The sequence below is a fragment of the Pelodiscus sinensis genome, chromosome 4 (genome assembly GCF_052426305.1).
Source record: "Pelodiscus sinensis isolate ZL-2025 chromosome 4, ASM5242630v1, whole genome shotgun sequence".
NCBI classification, from domain to species: domain Eukaryota; kingdom Metazoa; phylum Chordata; order Testudines; family Trionychidae; genus Pelodiscus; species Pelodiscus sinensis.
This window is the reverse complement of record NC_143055.1, coordinates 83,473,167-83,492,180: the sequence shown is the minus strand read 5'-3', so window position 1 is coordinate 83,492,180 and position 19,014 is coordinate 83,473,167. Positions and strand designations below refer to the sequence as shown.

The 19,014-nt window shown below is 41.4% G+C and overlaps 1 protein-coding gene across 5 annotated transcripts in view; it reads left to right on the top strand.

Moving 5' to 3' along the window:
• Window positions 1-19,014, top strand: part of ARHGAP10 (Rho GTPase activating protein 10) — a 275,716-nt gene that overhangs the window by 218,358 nt on the left and 38,344 nt on the right. For 3 of the 5 annotated variants that reach the window (XM_075930008.2, XM_075930007.2, XM_075930010.2), the window contains 4 exons: window positions 5,213-5,353; window positions 6,997-7,088; window positions 12,180-12,257; window positions 17,790-18,644. In XM_075930008.2, the coding sequence (XP_075786123.2) occupies window positions 5,213-5,353; window positions 6,997-7,088; window positions 12,180-12,257; window positions 17,790-17,878 (400 nt within the window). In that variant the 3' untranslated portion in view covers window positions 17,879-18,644. Of the gene's footprint in view, window positions 1-5,212; window positions 5,354-6,996; window positions 7,089-12,179; window positions 12,258-17,789; window positions 18,645-19,014 lie in introns of those variants that run through there. The other 2 variants (XM_075930009.2, XM_075930012.2) reach the window with 2 other exon arrangements.

Genomic DNA, 19,014 nt, shown 5'->3' with positions numbered 1-19,014 from the left:
AAAGGGTGAGGAGGAACTGGGAGACTTGGGACTGGAGCATTCACCTGCCTGGTGATTCTGTCTCTTTTCTGTATGGCTTTATGAGAAGCAATCCCATTCTAGGCACACGCCTTTTTCCTGGCATAATCAAACCCTTACCTTAAGTTATGATAAGAGGAAGTTGTATACCGAATTTGGTTGTCCTAGTTTAGGAGGAGTTCTTGAACAGACAAACAGAAGAGATTTCTCAATTATATAGTATATCAGAGTTAGAGTTGTACACAGAGCTCAATAAAATAAACCAGAATTCATAAGTTTTCTATAGATTGATTCCCTAAATCATCACCAAATGCATTGCTGGATGTTTGTGAACAGTGAGTGAGGAAACTAACGATAAAAGCAAAGCAGCAGTAAATCTCAGGATGGCTGAAATCCTGAAGAAGAAAACCAGTGTCAAAGGAGCTGTGAGAAGGTGAGGGAAGAAGGAAACAACAATGGTTCTGAACACAAAGAAAGTCTTGGACGTAGTTACTCCTATTTGTCTGACTACCAAATGTATTCAGCCTCATTATGTCTGTAGTCACATAACCTAACTGGAAACCTTATGTGGTTCCTTTCTGTAGCTTTGGGTAGTGAAGCAAATTCGCAATTTCTGTACAGGTGGCAGGTGACTTTAATGACAGTCTTGAACCATGTTATATTCCTTCTGTGTGATTATCTGAGGTCTTTAAGTTATTTTAGAGGAAGAACACATTTAAACTGGTTTAAAAAAAGACATGATCCAATTATACTGAAATAATATACACTCGTCATGTTCGTTTTTGTAGCCTGCTATTGTTTCATCACTGTCATCCACTCTGTGACTTCAATTTTTGGAGGTATTTGTGAGTATTTGGCACTTGTTTTAATTCAGCCTGTATGTGAGCAGCACTGCCCAGCATTTCTGCAATTCCATTGAAACAAGCACAATCTAACCTCGCCTCTGAACTCACATGTTTCCTTCAAAAAACAGTCCAAGCCATAGCCAGTTCTTTCCTGAAAAAGTGGATTAGACAGCTAGAAACAGTGCATTAGAATCACTGTGTCATATTATATGGGATAAACTGTGTTCATGTTAGGAGGGATACAGAATAATGGGCTATGAATTGCAGCCTATTTTCTTCTTTTAGTCTTTTCAGTCTAGGAAATATTACTCTTGATTTCTGGAAGAGGAACAGCCTTTGACTTTGGTCAGTGGTTACTGCAGCATGCAGATATACATATGCTTTATTTTGTTCTAACTAAATTCTAATTTTAAAGTGTTTTAGCCTAGGACAGCTGCTGTAGAAGTATGCTTTAGATTTACCAGACTGGCATGAAAGATCATTGCACTAATGTGTTAGCTGCTCTACTGAGATGTCACAATCTAAGTTTAAAGAAACCTCTGTTCCAATGTTGGCTGATACCCTTCTGTGCAAATGAAGATGTATGTGTACACTGTACATATTCTGGGCCTTTTTCTTGAACAAAGGAGGGAGTTCCTGCTCTTGGGATGCTGCCCCCTGCTCTGACTCAAACTACAACCATCCGACAGCATAAACTGCAGTGTATTTCTTCCCGCCCCAACCAAACAGTCTGAGTTTTTATACAGCAGGAAAGCTTAATATGCACGGAGTGTGTTGTCTAGTGCTGGAGCATATTGGATCGCGTATTGAATTAGAAATAGGCAATACCTTTTGAAATATGTCTTACTGTAATGCACCATTTTAAAAACGTGTTGACAGAATTTTGTCAGTAATACATTGTGATATGACAGACACAACATTGCCAAACCCTTCTTTGAAACAAACCTATTTTCTAAAAAGTTAAGTGTGTCGATTCTTTTCATAGGCTCTCTGATGCTTGCTCTCAAGATAAGAGGCCCCTCAGTAGCTGTTACCTTAGGAACCAGCCAGATAAACATCCAATAAAATCTTGTTTTGAAGAGTTTGTTTCTGAATATCAGTATGAAATCTTTAGCTTATTTTCAGTAAGGCTGTTCCCTCATCCCCCCCCAGATTCTCTATACCAGGCAATAACATTTCTTCTCAAAGAGAGATGATTAGGTCAGGGTCCCCTCCTCCCCCCCCAGGAAATACATTGCATTCATTTTAGCCTTTAGGAGAGTGGCTTTCTTCAACAGATTGCCTTACATTTGAGATAAGGTTATACTAGTATGTTTTTTATCATCATCTTGGTAAACAAGGCTTTTTGTTAACTTTCTTTAAAATTCTTTTTATTTAAATAAGTATATCATAAGTATCTTTAAAAAATGCTACAGTGGTTGAAAAGAGATTTTTTTTTGTACTGAGTAAAAACTTCTGTTTAAAAATCAAATCAAATTCCCAGTTCTGTATGTAAAAAGTATAATAAAAGAGGAAAATAGCAAAATACAAGTGGGTCAGGTGGCTGCTTCATATTTTTGTTTTTAGTGATCGTTTCACCATGTTATGTTCAGAAATAGAGTTTTTCATTGCCGCATCATAGACCATGAACTCTTGCTCTGTAACAGCAAGCTGAAACTGACAGGCGAATTCAAGAGCAGTACTGCAGTGCTTTCTCTACAGCTGAATCATATTAAGTGAATACATCAAAAGGTGGGGGATGGAGTAATACAAAGCTCAGAGGTGCCTGCAGTTCTAAAGGTTTTTAGAAATATTAAATTCACACTCAGCTGCAAAAGTCTATATCTACATTTGTATTCAGTTTTACACTGTGCCTCAGGTGAGGGCAGTACAGTCTTATTGGTTGATATGCTACGATCACCTTACTTAATACTTCACATCGCATGAGACTTACATATTGATTTGAGCATTTCATTTCTTCCCTTATCCCTCTCTGGACACATCCTTCTGTCGCACACACCTACCCATTTAAACGGAGTGGAATGGGGGTGTGGAAGGAATGGGTGGGCTGGACCATCCCCAGCCCAATGCAGGTCAGGCCTACCACACCACAGGCAGGGCAGGGAGCTGCTCCAGCCCAACTGGGTGGTGTGCCCCCTGTCTGGCCGGGCTGGTGCAGTCTCCCACCTGTGGCAGGCACGCTGCTGTTCCAGCCTGGCTGGGCTGTCAGTTAACCGTACCGGAGAAGCATCACACAGGTAAGTGTGATGCTCACCAGTTAGACAGTTAACCATTCATATCCCCTCTCTCTCTCTCTCTCTCTCTCTCTCTCTCTTACATACACACACAGAGCTAGGTTTTTTTCCACAGATATGACTGGTCAAATAATTAGAAACAAAGTAATACATTTTGTAGGGGATTTTCTTTGTGTTTTTTGATATTCATCAAAGAATGTGTTCATTATTCACTGGTTGAGAACCAGGATATCAAATCTGATCTGCAATTCCAGGAGGCACTTCATTTGGTAGAAGATCCTTGAGCTGTTTGTAGTTGCTACTTTTAGTGACTTAAGTGGGTGCTGAGATACTTTGACAATAGAGTAAAACAAACCCAGAATATTTCTTTCCTTTTTCTATACATTATACAGCAGGGGTGTCCAAACTTTTTTCAAAGAGAGCCAGATTTGATGAAGTGAACATGCGTGAGGGCCGACCATTTTGCCTGACATTCTTTGAACCATTAAAATTAAATGCAAATTAACTATTTTATGCAAAGTTTATTGCAAACAGCATACTTTTCATTTCGTCACATGGATGACAAATCTAAACAGGTGTTAAACCACTCTGCCTTTCATATCTGAAGGCCAGATGAAAAAAAAATCCAGGAAGCTGAAACATATGTCAGGAACATTGTAAAGTACATTACATATTATTGGTAATAAAGGTTGTCTGTCAACTTTTAAGTTCAAAAAATATGAACAGGAACATAACACCAAGTATACATGTTGTGTCAAATATATTTATAACTGATTTAGACCAACTGACATTAACTGAGATTTTACAATGTATTCATCTCAATACGTATGGATTCGTTGGGGGCCATAAAAGATAGATATTGCCAAATTACCTGTGGGGCCGTATTAAACCGGAACACGGGCCGCAATTGGCCCGTGGGCCGGACTTTGGACATGCCTGTAATACAGGTTTCAGAAATCAGCTTGGCACTAGTTTAAAGTGGGAAATGTTAAAAGTAAATAAAATAAGTATGACTTTTTAAACGTTGGAATTTTTAAATACAGACTACATTACTGGTTACTTATTGGACTTTTTTTGGACATTATTGGACTTTTACATGCCCAAAATTGTTAAAGCCCAGATTTGCAGACACCAATAGCTTGATACTGATTTTCATGATCTAAAGGTCTTAAAGTAAGCCAGACTAGCATATGCAAGCATTGTCAAGTTAGTCCTTCAGGATGCTTGGTGGAAGTTTAACCCTTGACAGGGACTATTTCTCCCGCCTGGCACATGTGCCCCCAGCCTTGCACATATGCAATATTCCTGCATGAAGAAGGTCATTGGGACTTCTCGTCAGTTATGTTCACAGATGAGCACATTGTCTGTGCTCTGCAAATAAGGTTATAAAAAAAAAAGAGTGGGGGTTTTTATACTTTGGCTTTCTATGCCAAACTTCATTATGACTCCTAAGTATACACACTTCCATTTTCCAAATAAGCTGATTGGTCTGAATTTTCAGCAAACTTCCCATATTGTATGGCTATTGGATCTTAGTCCAGAAGCATCACAGTGAGCATTGTTACCATATCACAGTTGGGTGAAGCTTTTTTATCTTGGCCTTTGTCAGGAGTTGTGGAGCTGCCAAGGTGGCCCATGCCATGCTCAAATGTAACTACTAGAGCTGAGAGCAGCATCACGAGCCCGCCATTGTAATAGCTGCAACTTCTTTTGAAATCCTCCAGTCGCACATGGCTTAGTGCAGTACTGAAAAGATCTTAAAAATAGATTTGTCAAAATTTGTAAAGGCATAGTGGCAGCTCAAATAATAGCCTACAAGATGTGTTTTCATTGTAACTGCCTATATTACATAAGACATTAGGAATGTTTGCATTTGTATAATGTATGTCACCAATTTGAGAGACGTCTCATTATCCTGGAATGTAGGGCACATAGGACAAATAGTTTGAGCCAAGAAATTCAGAACTGTGGCTGGAAAATCAGTTCTGTGACCCCATAAATCTTGAGTTTAGAAGCTCAGAGCTCCCTGTAGTCACACAGTCCAACATGAAATATTTCTGACAGCAGATTTGTATGCAAGTTATTAATGCGGTCCTGAAAAAATTTCTCGTTTAGCCCCAGTCAGATTCGTTCATCAATGGTCTCATGGCTGAATACACAGTCTCCTGCAATACCTACCTCAGCTACCAGAACCCCAACACGGTCGTCTTTCCCCTTCCCCGTGTCTGTCTCAGGGAGTGACAGACAAGCTGAAAGGTACAATGTATACTTCAATTTTGTTGATGTTTTCTTTACTTCCTTCTCACTCTCATTGCCATAAGGAAAAAGCAAACGTAAGTCTTATTGTGGTCCACAGATCCCTGGATGTCCGCACACCATGTTTAAGGGATCTGCAAAAGTTTGTTAGTACTATAGAACACTGGTTTTCAGCCTGTGGTCTGCGAACTTTGGGATTCTGCAGATTGTCTTAAGATTTCCAACGTGCCCCACATCTCCAAAATGAATAAAAGTTGAAGACCTCTGTAATACAGAAGCCATTAGAAATTCAAGAATATAGCCATTTGCTAAAAGATTGCTTAAGGTTGTAGTATAACTGCTTGAAAGACGATGCCAACCGTGATGCTTAAGGTTGTAGTATAACTGCTTGAAGGACGATGCCAACAGTGTAAACTGTCTCAAGTGGACATGTTCTTCTTGCTCATATGATATCTATCTTGCTGTTTTCCTTGGCAATTGACATTATTACAGGTAGTTGTCCCCTTCATGAAAGCACAACTCTTGCAATATTCCTTTGCTGTCCATATCAAATTCAAGCTTCTCGTCCTTGCCTTCAAGATTCTGTATAACTCTTCCACTGTCCATGTCTCTACTTTCTTCTTTTTTTTTCTCCTCACTCATTTCACCCTGTCCCATCTCATCACTGTGCCTTTTCCCATGTTTCCCCTGTGCCTTCCACCTAGGATACACTAGCCTCTATCATCTCATATTTTCCTTCTTAAAACCTTTCTCTTCTGTGAAGCCCATCATTATCCTTCCTCCTCCTCCTCCTCCTCCTCCTCCTCACAACAAAGGAATGCTGCACTGCTTACTTTGCAAAGGGAAGCAATCAGACAGGCTAACAAATCCTGTGCACCCCTTTGTCATAGATCCCGTTTCTGGCCATCTCTTACACTGCTACAGCTGTATTGTCCTTTTGACTGCAAGTTCAGTGCGGGCAGGGACAGTCTCTTCCAATATTTCTGTACAGTTTTTTGCTGCCAGGCCTCAACAAATGATGAATTAATAACACGGGTGCTTTGTCAAAATAAGGCATCGTTAAGTACCCAGTTATTGTCTATTCAGGAAAACATTTTAAAATAAGGCAAGCCAAAAAAGCTCTTAAGATTTCTGGTCATAGTAGCTGCAGAGGTCTGTAGTTATCCTAGAAAAATTGCATTGATATTTCATTATAAACTTCTTCAATACATCTCTAGAGTGGTATCTTAAAATTTTACTTCCATGGCTTTTAAGACTATTGTATGGTAAGAAAGTATTAGAACAGTTCAAATACAGGACTGCTTAGAGGAACACTAAAAACAAGAAACTGAAGTTCCCTGAAGAAAAGGGTCTCAATAGCTAAATATTATTTTAAAGTTAAGTACAGTATCCTTTACCTAGTGTTTGTTTCATTGCTAATTTCCTTGGGCAGTATTCTATGTAGCTTGTTTTTAAAAATTAGATGCACAAGTGTGTATACATAAGTATGATTACACATACAGATTGGGGATATAGAAGTTGAAATGGCAAGCTATGACATTGTAATTGTGCTATATGTGCAAATTAGGAACACAGAATTTTGCATATGAAATTTGGTGCTTAAAGAGCTAATAAGTATATTTCATTTTATACCCCATTTTCAGTGTTACCAACAGAAGAGCCAGAGCAGTGTACCCTTGTGAGGCAGAACATAGCTCTGAATTATCTTTTCAAATAGGAGCAGTTTTTGAAGATGGTAAGTACTGTGCACACAAATGTTAAACAATAAAACCAAGCAAACTGAAAACCCTCCTCTATGGGAGACAAAATATAATCATAACTATCAGTGATATACTAAGGTGTCTGACTACAAATAGATTGTGACCCAATGGATTCTGGCATGTTGCTATAAATTTTATTGGGAGAGTATTGGAGCACTATGGTGATGATACTCTAGGCTCAGGTGATGAGGCACTTACTTTTCTGTGCTTCCAAATGCATCTCTGTAGGTGAACCTTCCTTTTTACACACTTAGCTTTATATAATTCCATAGAACTTTCCTAAAAGTTTACCTCAGGATTTAGAAAGTATGCAACATTTTAGCCAAAAGGATAAGGTGTTTTTGTTGGGGGGCAGGGGAGAATACATAAGGAGTGGTGAATATATGCATATGGGGAGTGAGTATGTGTTACATGGGGCCAAGTGATATGTCTGTGAACACAGAAGTATAGGTAAATATGGATGTCCATAAAGAGATCCTCCTTTTAGGGCATACTTGTCAACCACCCTGATTTGTCCAAGGGTATTCCAAATTTAGCTTATTTAGCTGGCTTCTACTCAGCTACTTCGGTCTACGGAATTTGGGTTGTCACGAGCTTTTCTTATAGTTATGCCCTTCTGCTAGCAGGAGCTGCTGTTAAATTCCTCAAGATCTAGGAGGGGGCTGGATATGTCATCTACCCCTAAAAACCAGTTTGGCTTCTATCACAAAGAAGAACACAGAAAATGGGAGGACGTGGAAGCAGGAGCTGTTATGAAGGATTTTAAATAATGCAGTATTTGGAAGTTATTGCCCTATGAATGTGATGTACTATGTGCTGCTATTTGGGAAATATCAAACCAATGGAAAGAGTACCCTACAACTGCCTCTGTTATGAGGACTCGAGACATGGGCATGCTGAAAACTCCCCAAAACTTAAGTTGATCAAAATGCTTACTCAAGTTCTGTGCAGTTTGAAGGACCCCATGTTATCTGGGAATTCATTTCCTGAAAATGTAAAATATGCTGAGATCTGTGTGCTGAAATAAGGGGCACACTGACCCAGAAAAGCCAGGAAATTCTTCCCTTGGCAAGCATACCTGCTTCCTCTTAATTTATTCCCAGCTGTTCAACTTGATACTAGTGTCAGAAATTTGATATGCACTGTGTGACAGATACTGAAACTCTGCTGCAAATTAGGATGGTGTTTCTAGTGTGATCACACAGGGGTCAGTCCAGCATCCAGTACTAACCAATATTTTACTAGGTCCTGCCTCAGCACAGGGGCTGAACTTGATGACTTCTCAAAGTCTTTTGCAGCCCTACATTTCTCTGATTCTGTAATCTTTCGGAAGCATTAAGTTAATTAATTTTATGTCTGGCTGTGTTCTTCTGCATGAGGGAAAGGTTACCGCAGCTCCTGAAGGAACTAAACAGCATTTGGGGAGTGTGATGGGATGGACTAGGCCCTAAGGCTACCTGCTATAGGCCTTTTTGCTCTGCTACATTCTGCTCCAGAAAAGGGCAATAGAGAGGTTCTCCAAGTAGCCTAGAACAACTCTGTGGGAAGCAGCCAATCAGGGTCCAGCAGGTTAGTAGAAAAAGAGCTGCAGTTTCTTTGCTGGAGCTGTAGGAGTGTGGATGGTGTTTGGCTGGCTGGCTGACTGCAGCTAGAGAACCCTGGACAGGACAGTGCTGCCAGAAGCAGGAGAGAGGGAGTAGGAGCCCAGAGTGGGTTGTTGGGACTCCTTTTGGACAAAGCACTGAGGTATGGGTAGAGATGCCACGGGACTGTGGGAAAGTGGCCCAGGGAATTTTAGAGCCTATGCAATATAGTACAAGATGCTCTTTACAGATTGTGACCTGGGGTAGTCTGTGGGTCCTCCAATTCCAGATTAGTCTCTGAGGGAAGTGGCCTGGACATTGAGGCACCCCAGGAGGAGGAACTAAACCCTTTAATGGCCCAGCTGAAGAGCTGGGGTCAGAAAGGCCCTGTGAGGGGAAAGACATTTCCTCCAGGGAAGGAGACCTGGGGCACTGTTCTGTTTTGGGGCAGAGACAAACAGAGAGGTCATCAATCCAAGGGCTGGAAAAGAGACCTCAGGAGGTCATTGAGTCCAGCCCCCTGCCGGACCAATCCCAACTAAATCAACCCAGCCAGGGCTTTGTCAAACCGAGACTTAAAACCTGTAGGTATGGAGATTCCACCACCTCCCTAGGTAACCCATTCCAGTGCTTCACCACCCTCCTAGTGAAATAGTTTATCCTAATATCCAACCTAGACCTCCCCCACTGTAACTTGAGACCATTGCGCCTTGTTCTGCCATCCATCACTACTGAGAACAGCCTTTCTCCATCTTCTCTGGAACCTCCCTTCAGCAAGTTGAAGACTGCTATCAAATCCCCACTCTCTCTTTTCTTCTGCAGACTAAACAAACCAAATTCCTTAGTCTCTCCTCATAGGTCATGCGCTCCAGCCCCCTAATCATTTTGGTCGCCCTCTGCTGGACCCTCTCCAGTGTGTCCACATCTTTTCTATAGTGAGGGGCCTGGAACTGGACACAATACTCCAGATGTGGTCTCACCAGAGCTGAATAAAGGGGAATAATCATTTCTCTGGATCTGCTGGCAATGCTCCTCCTAATGCAACCTAATATGTCATTAGCCTTCTTGGCTACAAGGGCACACTGTTGACTCATATCCAGCTTCTCATCCACTGTAATCTCCAGGTCCTTTTCTGCAGAGCTGCTACTTAGCCAGTCGGTCCTCAGCCTGTAACAATGCTTGGGATTTTCTGTCCCTTCTGTAACGAGGACCCTGTTGGACTTGAGCCCCCAAAAGGCTTGGCCTTACTTTTATTTCACATGGTCTGGTAGCACTTTATAGACTAACAAAACATGTAGATGGTATCATGAGCTTTCATGGGCACAGCCCACTTCTTCAGATGACGGGTTTTGAGTTTAGGATGTGCAGAGCCAAAATAAATAGGGGAGAGGGGAAATACACATCTGGAGAAGTAAAAAAACAGATTGACAGAGCTCATGATACCATCTACATGTTTTGTTAAACTGTACAGGATAAACTTAAAAATGGTTTAGGAAATGGTTGTAGCACTTTATAGACTAACTCGGCTACCCCCTGAAGCGTCGTTTATTTCACAGACTATGTATGACTTTGCCAGAGGGCTGATCAGGTCAGTGAAGCCCCACCTCAAATATCTAAAGAGAAATTCACCCTGGGTGATGCTTGCTAGTGGTGGGTGCAACCCATTACAGAGTGATTCAGCTGAATCACTGGAACTAAATAACTCCAGAGAAGTCCCACCCTATAGGGTGTTTGCTTATACTGGCTCAGGCTGAATTTTCTCAAGACTAAGGGTATGTCTAGACTACAGGTTTTTCTCGAAAAAACTTCCACTGCATCTAGACTGCTTCCGCATTCTTTCAAAATTAAATTGATAGAATGCTGCAGTTTTGTCGACCGCGGTAAACCTCGTTTTGCAAGGAATAACGCCTTTTTTCAAAAGTGCTCTTTTGAAAAAAGGTGTTCTTGAATGCAAACAGGGCTTTTTCGAAAGAGAACATCCAGACTGTGTGGGTACGCTCTTTCGAAAAAGCGGCTCTCTGTCTAGACGTTCTCTTTCTAAAGTGGCTTGTAGTCTAGATGTAGCCTTAGTAAGAAAGAAGGGGATTTGTTGGAAAAACTGCTGTTTTATCTGTTTGTTTTCATTTTGAGTGGAAGTGTGGATCTAGAGACCACAGATTGAAAACCATGGTTCTGTGGCAACGCCAGCCTTTTGTGGACCCTTCAGACATAGTCTATGGGTTTCAGGTAAAAAAGCACTGCTATAAAAGGATGACCTAGTGGCTTTTCTGATCCAGTCAGTGGACAGGAGCTTCTGTCCCAGGAGAACCTCCAATCTTTGCCAAAGGGTTAGAAAGACTTTGGCATATAAGGGTCCATAAGACTGATGGTGACCCATCTTTAAGTCTGTTTGGTTTTGTGTTTTCTCTGTAATGCTCTTACCTTGAGTAATTTGCTTGCTTAGAGCTGTGTGGTATCTTGCAACTGCTGGCAATGCACAGTTGTTAACCCTTTGAGAGAAAGCAATGCACAGGCACTGCCAATTAGGTAAACTGGCTTGCTGGGGGATATCTTAGTGTGAAGCTGTGTAGCCTGAAAGCCCCTGGTGAGAGAGGAGTGGGACAAGTCCCTGCCCCAGAGTCAGCTGATGGTTGGAGATTGGAGACCTCAGAGATATGACTGCTTCTGGAGTGGTCCACATGTGCAGTTTCCCTGAAAGTGTGACACACTGTCCTAGTAGAAAGAAGGATTTAATTGTGCTCAGCTAAATATACTGACTGATATGTGCTTAGACCTATACGCAAACACCAAGGAAGAGAATCTCTGTATGTATGCCCCTACGTAGGGGGATTCCAAGTTCCTAGCTTAGATCCAGTAGGAAAAAGAGGGAAAAAATTATACAGACAAGAACAGCTAAAAAATGACCCCACAGCCATTTTTTAAAAGGTAGTTCAAGACGGCTATTATGCTCCAGAGTGCACCCTACTAACTGTTGTATTGGACCAAAACTGTGTGTGTGGAAAGTTTCTCCGAAACCAAGATCTTTCCATCACCTCCCTCCCCATGCAGCCTCACCAGAATGTTCCTTCTGAGCTTTTTAGCAGGCTAGAATAACTGGAGCTCAGCAAAATATCTTTTTCACTGAACAAAAAGAAACCCCCCAGAAAAAACAAACTTAATTTAAAGCAGAAATATCATATAGCACAAACTTTTGTTTGGCTGTGCAGAGACATTCTCCCAAACAAGTATGTTCCAGGTTTCAGTTCTGTATGTTACAAGAGATGTGGAGACCTGGGCCCCCCAGTCACATTCTCTCTCCCTCCCTCCAATACTCACAGTAAAGGAATGTGCTGGGTGGACGTGCTTCCTGTCACAGAGCTGCCTTGCAGGCAGATCACGTCTGCATCAAGTTAGGTGGGAGACCTTTTACAAAGAAATTAGCTAAATGATTGTTCTCTTCAAAGTCTCTTAATGCAAGTTATTTTAATTTACCTTTTTTTTTAGCATGGCTAGGAGGGATCTTTAGTAGAGAGAGATCCACGTACCGGAAAAATCTGGGTTTTGGAAGCAAAGGTGTACAAGGTGGGCTTTTTAACACAAGATGCTAAGACCTTAATCCTGCGCTATGTTGCACACTCATCGAGCTGGGGAGAAGGGCAGGTTGGGAGCTTTGACCCTCCCCTCTCTTGTGCACTAACATGGCCAGAGATCAAGCTTCTTTCATAGTAAAAAGGAAGGATCCTAGGAGTGAGACCCAGTTGTCTTATTTCCTGGTGCATCCAATAGGACATGGTGTTTCATGGCCTGGCCCTCCTGCCAGCTGGTACTTTATGCCCATGGGGATAGTCACGATCTGGGAATTATGTTGCTGCTTTTTCAGAGCAGCAGTACAGTTTATCCAGCAGGATGTCCGCTCCCCCTGGACCAGCACTGCTCTCCTGCTTTGCACAAGGATAATAATTTTGGGGTGAAATCCTTCTCACCTAAGGTCAAATTCTGCCCTTGAATATGTGGGCAGTGCTTTTAGCTGTCATGCTACTTTTAGACAATATCCTTCCTAAAAGTTGGACCATTCAGAAATTCATGACTGGGGTGGGAAGTAAAAATAAGTTTATAGTGAAAGCTAATTACAGCCTCACCAATGAAGTCACTGCTTTTTATTTATTTTGGTTTGGTATCACTCAATGTCCTAGAGGCAGGCAAGCAAAAAAGAAGGCCAAATTTATCATCTAAAAATAAGACAGGAAAATAGAAATGTCATAGAAGTAACATGGTCAAGATGGTAACTAGACATATCATGATGATACAGTGTTCCATAACGATTTTCACTTGGACGCAGCATAAACAAGCTTTGTCAGAAAGGAAAAGGTATCAATGTTCTTTACATTTTTAAAAGCCACCTCCTAATTTTCAGCCATTCTTTTGAGACTCCTTCAGAAAGGCACCTGTCTCTTCACTTATTATAGTATCTACCCTCTGGTGCATTTATACAGAAATCAAACTCCAATGAACCAATTCATGCTCTTCACTTACTCAATTTAAATTCCCATGTGGCCTAATAAGCCCCCAAATGAAGAATTAAAGTAATAATGCATCAATTCTGCTGCTCTACCAATAACCTTAACTATCAAAATGACAATGCATCAATCAAGTTGACTTACAGCTAATATCAACCATTAAAGTAACTGTTAAATTAGTGTCTGACAAAAGGTGTTGCATCCATTAGGGTTCTATCTGTCTCTTCTCCCCACCCTCCAGCTCTGTCACTTTTTTTGCTGTTTTTTCAGGCTTCCTGCATTTCTCTCTTCTGTTCTTCTTTCCCCTTCCTTTTTTCTGCTTTTGCTGTTAGCCTCTCTGTGATTAAGCTAATAGTGCTTTTCCAGCACTTATATTGTCATGGACATGTGCCTGGTCCTAGATTCAATAATAGCTTTTCCTCTTCCTCTTGAATTCCCCAGGATGAGTGGATCAGACTCCAATGAACAATTTGCTTTTCTGCTTCTGAAAATTTTCGAACCCTGTGTAGCTGTAGCCTGGATATCCCATGAAGGAGGCGGGCGGGTGTGGGGGGGGAGGGAGAGATTACAGTGAGATCCCATGAAGTAGTGTGTGTGTGTGTTTACAGTGAGGGTAGTATTAATTCACTCTGGGCAGAAAACTGTTTAGGAGAGAATTGTGACAGTCCATAAAGAATGGATTAATCATTTTGATTATGGACTCCTCACTTCCCATTTAATTCTGCAGAGAAGGACTTCAGAACAATTAAATTGTCAGGAGTATCTGCAGTTACTTCTGCTTTACTGAGTCCTGTCTTATCAGAATTGCATTTTCGTTTAATGTACACAGACTAAAAATATAAATTACACAGTTGTTTCCTACCCAACTTGTACTTTAACACAGTACCTGTTGGTGTTCAGTAATTGGTCTAAGGATTAAGGCTCGGGGCTGGTATGGATTCCATTCATGGCTCTGTCACTGTATGATCTTGCACCCAAATCCTACCCACTACAGGACAAATCCCTACCCACCCTCCTCCAGGGGTATCTCCAGACATAGCAGAACCAATACAGTTTGGGGGAACGGGGAGAGGAGGGAAGATCTAGGGAGTCCACACATGGGCATTGCATGTTCTGTGCACCTGTGGAGGCCTCAGGTTGTGGAGCAGGGATACTGAAGCTGCATTTATTAATTTTTATAAATTGTTTTTTTATCCCTTGCTGGAAATCTGCTAGCAAAATGTGCTAAGTATTATCATTAGTATATGGGTATTTTCAACAGCCCTGTATTCTATGTCAAACTGGGCCAACATTCTGCTCACTCTGTGTGGCAGGCTAGACATTCTCTGGCAGGGTTATTGGAAGCAATTGTCATATAGACAGTACAAAACCACATCTTAGAAGGTTGTCAGATACAGCTGGAGATTTTCCATTTGGGAAGAGCTGGGACACAATTTTGACACTGTAGAATAAATAACATCTAGGATAGCCATATATTTCTGTTGAAATGGATATCCCCAATGTCAACTGCTTCAAAGAAAATGAACAGAACAGGACAATGATCAAGTGATCCATCCCGTCATCCAGTCACAGCATCTGTCAGCCAGAGAGGTTAGGGACCCAAATCATGGACCTAATAGGTTTTTGCAATTAGAGGTATCCCTGGCCATTTGGCTTAACTAGGTAAAACTGGGAAGATTGTACGGTCCATCACTGTTTTGGGATGTGTGTGCATGTGTGTTAGAGATTTCCCTGTGGCCCTTCTTTTTACTTCAACTGACAGATCTTCACCTTAGAACCTCTCCCCAAATTTTCCTCCATTATGTGATAAAAAGGACAAATACTGATACTGCAGTGGGAAATGAGAAGGCAGTCCATTGACGGGCAGGTTTATCAGCTGGTATTTCTGCTGTCCCAGGAGGTGATAGCTTTTGAGAATCAGTCTTTGATCGGCAGTATAGTGCAGTCTTTTTGGGCTGTGGTTAATGTCGTGTCATAATTCTTTTTAATTTCTTTGCTCTGTATTTTTAAACCACAAATATTGTGTCTTCTTATCCCCAGCCAACACAAAGCATCTTTCCTGTTGGGTTGCTTGGTCTAGTAATGAATCGTAGCAGTTTGAGGCCTAGTGCTGCAAGGTATTTTTAAAATGAGGCAGATCTGAGGAAGTGATAAGGACTGTAATCTTTGTTGATTGAGGAGAAATGACAGAAAGGGGACACCAAAGAGCTGCTCTTTAGCCAGAGATTTTCCTGAAACATTGGATATGAACAACTTGCATTTAAAGAGAACTTAAAGACACAGTGTGTATGATTGCAGAGTGACTGACTGGTGAGAGTTAATGTGTTTGTACAGTACACTCAGGAAAAGGATGCATGGAGAAAAATGGGGCATCAGAGCAGGTTATAATTAGGGCCTATTAATCTGGGCACAGTTAATAAAGCCAGATCAATGTCAGTGTGGTGATCTTACTACTTACTACTTTGTCCCTTTTTAATTTTCACAAGACCTCTGTGAATTTTATCTTCAGAAGAATGACACACCAATGTTGCCTTGAGCCAGGTGTAATGGAGATAGATGGTATGCAAACTCCCCAAACAAAGAACTCTATTGTTACAGGGTCAGAAGCGAGGTACATCCCTGCTGTTCCCTTTCTGGTTTCCTTGGGGTGAAAATGATTTTTGGCTTAGAAATCCAATTTTTAAATGTTAAGGTCTATGGGATACAGCCTAAAATATCGTATTGAACATTTCACACTGAAATCTAAACAGTCATAAAATGGCTTCAAAATTCACTCCTAATGCTGCCAATGCAGTGATCTCATGTAGCTCACCAAAGATTTTCTTTTCTCCACCAATTTTAGGTCTTCAGTCTGGGAGAGGTCCTCAGCTCCCATTGACTTCAACTCTTTGAACTATATAAATACCTTATTTTGGAGTTCTTAAACTGGGCCTTTGAATTGTATACACTTTGTCTGATTGCTCCCCTCCATCATAATCATGGCATGTAGGTGACAAAGGGAGGGAAGGCATGCTAATTATTAATAGTACTGTAAGTGGAGAGATTTTAAAAGGTACTTTTCTATGTACATTTTTTCCTTTGGTAAATTTTTAATGAAAACCTTCCATTGCAAATAATGCTGGCAGATTACTGCTATAACTGTTAAAGTATCATTTTAAAATCTGAAGTCAGTTTTCTGCTCTCTGCCTTTTTAAGTCCTCTCTAAACTACAGTTTTTATTTTGACACTGCTTGCTTGAGCAGTGGCATTCTGTTATTGCCTGGTGATAGTATTCACCTTGGGACAGAGCAAAAAGAGTGCACATGGCACATTTTTCAGAAGTACCCAAGCCCCATTAAGTGACTTAAAAGCCTAAATTTTATGGAAAGTCAAGGAACCGAAGTGCCTGCTGGCATGTCTACACTGCAATAAGCAGGGCTTGACAAATACGTGGCAAGTAGATTGTAACCCGGAAGAGCCGGGTTTGGGCGATCTGCGCATGCGCAGATTGACGGACAGCGCGGCTCGCCGCGGTTTGGTGAGCCCTGGCAATAAGACACCTGCAGCTGGCCTGTGTGACCTTGTGCACTTTGAAACTTTCAGTGTCACTGTTCAGGCTTGGAGAGGAGCCTGGACTCTGGTATCCTGCTGACTTCAGGGCTGGCCTTACTATGAGGTGAACTGAGGCGGCCACTTCAGGTGCCAGACTGTGCGGGGGGGCACCCCTAGGATCCAGAGTGTAGAAAACTGTGTCTGCTGCTGGTACATATACTCTCTCTGCTCAAGATGCACAGAGATGGTAGAGTACCATGAGAGGAGTAGAACAGGAAGTTGGCAGAATTGAGACCTTTCAAAGTTTTGACCCAAGCAAGGGGATTGGGGTTGTCATTTAAGCTCCCCGCCTCAGTTGCCAAAATGTTGTGGGCCAGCCCTGGCTGACTTGTAGGGTGCCAGAGCTCTAGCCTCAGTCCAACTGTCTAGACTGCAGTTTTATAGCCTTGTAATCAAAGTCCTGGAGCCTAAGTCACCTGTCTCTAGTCTCCCTCCCACATTTCACATGCCTTGAATCTCTTGTAGTAAAATTTTCCCCATGGCTCCAAGCCTTCAAACTCACCCCACCCCCAGGAGGTTTTGGTCTTGCCGTGTTCTCAACTTCTAAAATTTCCCCTACTATGCTTGGCTAGAACCCTAATTGCTCCCCACTGAACTTCCAAACATTGCCAATTCAGCAGTCCCTGATAAGAATCAAGATCTAATCTTCCTCTTGAGGTGGTTCTCTGCAAGCATTTTTACCTTGTATCCTTCCCAGATATTTCTTTCAAACTCCTTCTCCGTGTCCTGATCTTCTAAGTCTGCTCATCAAAAATGCCCAACCTTCCTGCACCAAACCCACCAGATTTGGTGCTCATGCACAACTCAGGTCTCTGGCATTTAGCTCCTAGGTGACACACACTAATATTTAAATTATTTACTCAGAAACCTCCTCTTTTACTCACTATGTTCTGTGGAAAAGGTTTAATGTTTTGCTGGGAATTTTCCAGGGAGATACAAGTTGAAGCTGCAAGTGTACTAAAAATACAGTAGACACTAATAAAAACTTTTTTTCTTCCTTTTGTAGTGCAATTTTCCAGAGAACCAGGTTGGCTTGAAGGAACTCTAAATGGCAGGAGAGGACTTATTCCACAAAACTATGTTCAGTTTCTGTAGCTCTCTGCATTTACTGCCCGTAAGGTGTACATGGTATCCATGGATTTTTTTTGTTAGTCACTTCTCTCCACTTTGGTGACTGCTTTTAATCAAGGAAGAGCTTGACAATGGGATGAAGAGCCTAATCTCTATAAAGATGAAATGTTGCCAAATAGGAATTTTAGAAATGTAATTTAAAGGTGTTTTTTTTAGGGGGGAGGGCTGGTGGGTAGTTTAATTTTTTTTAAACAGGTTTTACACGTGTAAAGCACAATGGCAATGAGATTGCAGGATAACCAGAATTTTAAGTGAGATATATGGTGGAACTCCAACCTAGCTGTCATTTAGAGCAAAGTTTAAAAGTATTTACATTGCTCTGGTGCTGATGAAATTGACATTTAAAAATTGTATTTATATCCAGTGTTAAATGCTACATCAACCCTCTACTATTCTGGTTCTGAAAATTTTCTGGGCAAAGAGGCTCTTATGCTGAAGGTAGAATAATAATCTGAAAGGAGAGGGGAAGTAACTAGATCAGATTAATCAGATAAATAAATCGCCCTGGGGGAGGAGGGCGCATGATATTTTTAAGTGTCTTCAAAATGCAGATGCCTTTGTGACATGTGTAGCTTCATTTTATATTACTTTTGAGACAGGGCCCATTAACATTTATTACGGGCTGCAGTACCTCCTGGTTCCATATTATGCAATTTTCAAAGTAGAGGTTTGACACCCCCAAAAATCACTGTAAATAAAATAAAACATTGTTTACTATTTGTCTTGATAATTGTCCATCTCTCATGTTGTTGGAGAGTGATCTGCCTTGTTGCTACAAATCAATAACTGAAATGCACCTTCCGAGTTGTATGTGCTGAATCAGTAAAGAGGAAGGCACTGCTGATTCTGAACAGGCCTGGGTTAAGATGGAGAACATTTCTTTCATCATACAGCTTACTGACTTCATTATCGTCTCCTAAATACAACTGGGCTGTGTCTACACAGTGGCGTGATCTTGCGCAGAAACTTGCTGCCTGTCTGGCCGCGTGTTCTTGTGCAAGTAAACTGACGTTCTAATGTATGAAATCAGGGTTTCTTGCGCCAGAGCTCTGACACTCCTACTCAGGAGTAAGCCCTTTTGCGCAACTGTTCTTGCGCAA